Source organism: Gossypium hirsutum, chromosome A12 (genome assembly GCF_007990345.1).
Source record: "Gossypium hirsutum isolate 1008001.06 chromosome A12, Gossypium_hirsutum_v2.1, whole genome shotgun sequence".
Lineage (NCBI taxonomy): Eukaryota > Viridiplantae > Streptophyta > Magnoliopsida > Malvales > Malvaceae > Gossypium > Gossypium hirsutum.
In genome coordinates this window covers 108,088,775-108,094,774 of record NC_053435.1, presented here as the reverse complement: position 1 = coordinate 108,094,774, position 6,000 = coordinate 108,088,775, and the positions used below count along the sequence as shown (strand labels likewise).

The window sequence follows — 6,000 nt, the reverse complement described above, 5'->3', positions numbered from 1 at the left end:
TTTTCACAGAAATGGGATAAACAAGACAAACCCAAGAAGGGAATGTAGAAATGTATGCGAGAAAACTGTACGACTATAACCGGATACATAAAAAAACTCCGGATAGAGAAGTTCAATTCAATCGGAGAACTAAAATTTGTCGTAGCCATAAAAAACTATTGCGAGTAATTTTATCAGATTCAAAGCATAGGCATTGATGAGGATAAAACTAGCATTACGTCGTGATGACCATTTGAATGGCCGATTGCGCTTGTCGGCCTCTGGGAGAAATGCTACAATTATTGCTTATACTAAAATTTTGATATCAGCAGATGAAGATTTATTAACAACTTTATTTTATTTACTTACTACCGTCAAATGTTATTATTAATCCATTTTAGATCAATTGTGACCTAAATTTATATATTTTAATTAAATCAATTTCAATAGATGTATTTTTAAATTCATCTATTTTAGATTTTATATTTCTCAAATTTTGGATAAAATTTCTTACCTAAACAATAATAAATAAATTCATTGGATAAAATATTGATATAAATTTATTGCATATTCTTCAATTCAATTATTAGTAATAGCTATATTTTTTGAATTTCAAAATTTCAATATTAAGGCCAACTCGTTAAATCTATTATCTTTCTTTTTCCTTTTTTTTTTTTGATAGTATGCAAAATGGTATTACACATGCAATTATATATTCATCATATTAGATTTTGAAAATAATACAATTTAATAAATTCAAAAACTTCAAAGACTAAAAATGATTAAATAAAGTCCAATGAGAAAGAGGTGATACATTTTGGTGCCAACAAAAATCAAGTAAAATCAGAAGAAAAATGAGCTCTTAACTCTCTTTTCAGACAACAAATTTCTTAAAACATCCATTAATGAAGTCTTGCAACAGGACAACTCAACAGAACAGAAAAAGAAACACAATCTAACTCGCTCGGAGCATCTGCATTGAACCACCGAGTTACCCCGAACTGCACTATCCACATGCAAAATCTAAGCAACGAGGGTGCTGGCAGTCGTAGACTCACTGCAAACCGATAAGTTGAATCAATATTGCAACAAATTGATGAAAAAAGAAACATACAAACAGGAAGGGCATAGACCAATAGACAGACTTGGTCATCTGTAATAAAAAACAGTGCACCGAAGCAAAATTACGACACAATCTAATGCAGGGGCTTACGTATTTAAAAAAAGACAACGTAAATCATATCATTTACTAAACAAAATATGCAAATATGTTCTAACAATTCCCCTGAACTCCGACCTTAGAAATGGATTCGAGCAACCTACAATAAACCCATCATGTATTGCAGAGAACAAATCAAGCAGGGTATTCATTTCATTGAAAATCACAATATAAAACCAACTACATGAACAGCCATTTTGTAATGGGATTATGCAAATACAGTAATAACTTAATGCCGTCATAACGTACTGCATCGCATGGCAAGACAAACAAAACACGCATCAAGGAAGAAACCAAACAATATAAGTTCACTAACTAGACAGTAATTGCAACAAGGATCAGTCTTAGATAAAAACACAAGTATAAAGCTACAAACCGATGCATAGACTTACTATTTCCAGACAGGTGGAAGCTTCTTTGTTTTCTTGTAGTAACGAGCAAGCCTGTGAATCCTGCTCTCAACAAGAATCAACCGAAACTTGGAATCCTTATCCTTCCTGTTTCTCTCCAAATGCTTGCGGATCGCAACAGCCTTCTTAATAAGGTGGTACAAATCCTCGGGAATTTCAGGGGCAAGACCTTTCAAAAACAATAAAAAAATAACAACACATCAAAAATAACCCCACAACCTTTATGATTTAGTTTTAAAACTTAAGGTAATCAGTGAACATTTTACAGCTAAAACATAGTTGTAATCAGAATTTTGTAAGATTAAAACTTCCACTCCGACCAATAGCCTATTTTAACAAGAAAAATCCATGCCATCAATGTAATAAGAATTCAATCAACCATCTTAAACATGCTCAATATCAAATTCAAGCTAACATTTATCGCCTACATGGACAGCTAAACTAATAAACGAACCAATTGATAGGATATTGATATTGAGGTCTATGTCATAAGAATTTGATGAACTATTTTAAATATGCTAGCCTACACGGACAGCTAAACTAACAAACGAGATCAATTAGATTGTTTCGAGATCAATGTAGAATCCGGGCGAATATTTGGTGCAATTAACCCTATATATTTTATATTTATATATTACCGTGAGCCTTGAGGATACGCAAGATTTTGCTTCCAGTAACGCTGTTAACCTGAGCAATGCCATGAGAGTCACGAAGAATGACACCGATCTGAGATGGGGTCAAGCCCTTTTTTGCAAATTTGCAAATGTTCTCCTCGACCTACACAGATTTACATATTTACATATCAAATAATAAGTAAATTTTTCATGGGGCATTTCTGTCAGAAAGGAAATTGAAAGACTCACATCTTGAGAAGAGATCTTGAGCCAGCTTGGTGGAGTTCTCTTATAAGGTAGAGCTGAGGCAGAAATACCCTTGCTGCAATAATGAAGGAAATGTTAGTATTTAGCTAAGTAACGTAGAAATACGAGTGTGTGTGTGTGTGTGTGTACATATATATATATATAGAGAGAGAGAGAGAGACCCGCGGCTGTGCAGGCGACCCATGGCGGCGGCGGTGGTGGCGAGATTTCTCTCTTTGCCGCTAAAGTTTTGAACTGGACAGTTGGAAACGAGGCGCAAGCGCAAACCCTATCTTTCTCTTTTATGCGGGGTTTTCCATTTTATATTTACAGAGAATTTTTGGTTAAAAAGGGTAATTATACAAATGGTCACCCAACTATTCCCGTGCTCCTGTTTCAGTCACCTAACTTTAAAAGTTTTCAATTTAGGACTAACGTTTGTATTCATTACTATTTTGGTCACCACTATTAAATTGATAAAGGTGATGGCAAGGCCTTTTTTAGTTGGTATAATACTATATTTAGTCTACAACACTTACATATTCTACCAATTTGATCCAAATTAACTTAGTCTCTATACCATTAAAAAAATCAAATAAGTCTAAATTGCAACATAATTAACATTTATTGTATAAAAATTATCTTGAAATTTATTTATTTTTCAATTGCAGTTCAATTTCAAACAAAATATTTCATTTATAAAACCATAAAAACTTCAAAAATATTAACACCGTCAAACAGTAAATGTTAACTCTATTCCAATTAAGCCTTATTTGACTCTTTTTAATAGTATTGAGACTAAATGATTTATTTTAGTAGAATACATAATCTGATTAGGTCCTTATAATAGAGAGACTTCTCAAATACATTCATATATTAGTATTATGTAATAAATATTTTCGTTTTGGGCTAAAAATCCATGTTTATTAGACCCATTGTTACAAGATCCACCTTTTCTCATGGGTCAGGCCCAAACCTCGCTCATCTCCTTCCATGGCCCAACACGGCACATCCGATCAGGCAATTTCACACATGTCAAATAAAATTGTTAAGAAGTTGAATAATTGAAATAGCATCACAATCAAAAACTAAGTTATCTTTTAATTTAAAATAAAATTAAGAATATATCATAGAAAATTACTTAACTATAACGATGTAAATGAAATAATAAATTAAAACAAAATTATGTAAATATATATAACCGGACCTAAAATGAAATTAATCCAAAATCTAGACTCCCACGTGAAATTTCATCATTAATCGAACCTTCAGTGACTTTTACTTCTCTACTTTTTTTCATTTTCACTTTTCACATTTTTTTATTCTTTCTTTAAAATCCTACTCCATTTACATTTCACTTGTAGACACTGTAAATTTTAGCAACTCAAATCTTCATTTTATTGTTTCAACAACTAAGAGCTTCATATAATATGATATCTACTAATAAGTAGAAAGTCGAATAAAAATTACAGTTGATTACGAGTCTTGTATTAATTATAAAATATAATTTAAATTATGTATTACGTAAATATAATTTAAAACTACGGTTTATTTTTATAATCAATTTTTATCTAAAATATAGTCTAATATTTTTTATTATTCAAAACAGGTGTAATACTTTAGTATCTAATACTAATCAGTGTCAAATGTTATTGATAAAAATAAATTTTCAAAAAAAAAAAGTAGGGAATTTAGAAAATTCAAAGTCAGAATTTGTTTTATTCAAAAATATAATTTATTATTTAGTTTATGAATACGATTATTAAAGAAATTTTTTTATTCCAAATTTGAAAAAATATATATTAATAAGAAATTTACCTCTAATTAAAATTTAAATATACAATAAATAAATTACACGTGATAAAATAATATAATGACTTACAAGCATGGCACATAAAAAGTTATTTTTTATAACTTTATTATTTTTCGGTTACTAAGATTGGACTAAATTTTATTTTTAAAAATTTTAATGAATATAAAATAGTGAAAACAACTTGAAAGTATTTGATAAAAAAACATTTTAAAAAAACTATATAAGAATTATTGATTATTTTTATTTACTTGTAAAATTAATTTTTTTTAAATGTTTATGAATAATATTTTGCCATATTACCAATTAATTATATCCAAAAATCATAATATAAAACTCAATTTATTAAAATATAAAACCTAGACTTAACATGAAATAATCAAGAAGTGAATCGAATCAAATTATTATAAAATATTTAAAAATTTAGAAGAAAAAAAAAACCCACCTAACATCCTAAACCTAACCCCACTTGCCTGCTAAATTACAAAAGAATAGTTGCTTTTAGTAAATTATATAGATTAATTTTTTAATTACCTTGGTTAACTTGCCCTAAAGCTAGGTAATTTGTGTCCCCAATACATAATAGGTATGTGGAGTATGTGGCTTTTTCCATGCTAGGATCCTTTGTAGCCTACACTCTGCTCTGCTATCGGATAAGCATTACTGTTATTTTTTGTTGCCTACAATTATAAATACTCCAAATATGTGTTTGATACCTACTTATTTGTTGGCATTAGTTATGATTTTTCGTAATTATGATCAACCTTTTTTTAGAAAACATTCAATTGAAGTGGTTGCGGTTTTGTTATTGTAAGGATGAGAATCTCAAGTTTAAATCCTCGTAATCATATTTATTGGGTCGAGAGAGATTTATCTATGTAGTTTGAGGTATTTTGTAATAGAAGATTTTAAGTTTTATGAATTGTTGAGGGAATGTCGACTCTTTCGAGAGAAGTCTTCAGAATGTTGTTTGTCAGGAATCAACGAATCTCAATATTATTTTCGTCTAGAGTTTTGTCTTTCAACTTTTGGTAAAACTCAAGTGTTTGAAACTACCTGAAGAGGTGGCGAGTTTAACAAAGTGAAAGCATTTCGTTGGAATAGTCACCTACTAAAGAAAATGAGTTTTGTTTTTATTGTAAAGCTCAAGTGATAGCATAGTTGTTCACAAGTGTCTACAGTATAGGCTCAAACCCTATCAAGCGCAAATGCTTGTATTTTCTTAGTATGTGACTACGCATCATGTACGATCTGATTTGATGGGATTCTCTTACACTACTGAACTGACTGCATTTTTAGACATTTATTATTTTAAGGACGAAAGTATAATTTGATCATTTACTAATCTATAATTTTATAAAATCTAAATGAAAAAATATCACATTCTCATTTTAGGTGGTCTCGACCACTATCAGCTCCCCTTAGTGTCGTCCTTATTGAGTGGACCACGCTTCAAATCCTTCTTCCGGAAAAAACTCAACCTTCCCTCGACATGGCTATCGGACTTGATTGCTTGAATGTAAAGATCCAACAAAGAGAACAAAAGCTACTTTGGTGTGCTAAAGGTCTCGCAAAAGCTACCCAAAAAAAGGCACATCACACTTTAAATTAAAGCCTTGAACCCATACTCTTTTTCCACAAAAGTTTCACTTATGCAATAAGACCCATAAATTTTACATGTTTCCTTGTTCTGCCTGTCTATCTATTTGCTACAAAACTACA

At 30.4% G+C, this 6,000-nt stretch overlaps 1 protein-coding gene across 1 annotated transcript; it reads right to left on the bottom strand.

The window, feature by feature from the left end:
- Positions 1-743: 743 nt before the first annotated feature.
- LOC107930951 (40S ribosomal protein S13) lies at positions 744-2,907 on the bottom strand. Its single transcript, XM_016862724.2, has 5 exons — positions 2,651-2,907; positions 2,472-2,544; positions 2,247-2,385; positions 1,591-1,777; positions 744-1,036 (listed from the first exon to the last, which is right to left on the bottom strand). The coding sequence occupies exons 1-5, from the start codon at positions 2,671-2,673 to the stop codon at positions 1,003-1,005; spliced, it is 456 nt and encodes a 151-aa protein (XP_016718213.1). The 5' UTR covers positions 2,674-2,907; the 3' UTR covers positions 744-1,002.
- Positions 2,908-6,000: the final 3,093 nt, after the last annotated feature.

Bases quoted from the DNA above. Each gene is read 5' to 3' on its own strand.
- LOC107930951 (XM_016862724.2), bottom strand. From the start codon at position 2,673: ATGGGTCGCCTGCACAGCCGCGG. The intron at 1,778-2,246 runs GTAATATATAAA...TGTTTTTGAAAG, and splicing joins GCGTATCCTCAAGGCTCACG to GTCTTGCCCCTGAAATTCCC. The intron at 1,037-1,590 runs GTAAGTCTATGC...ATCGGTTTGCAG, and splicing joins CTTCCACCTGTCTGGAAATA to TGAGTCTACGACTGCCAGCA.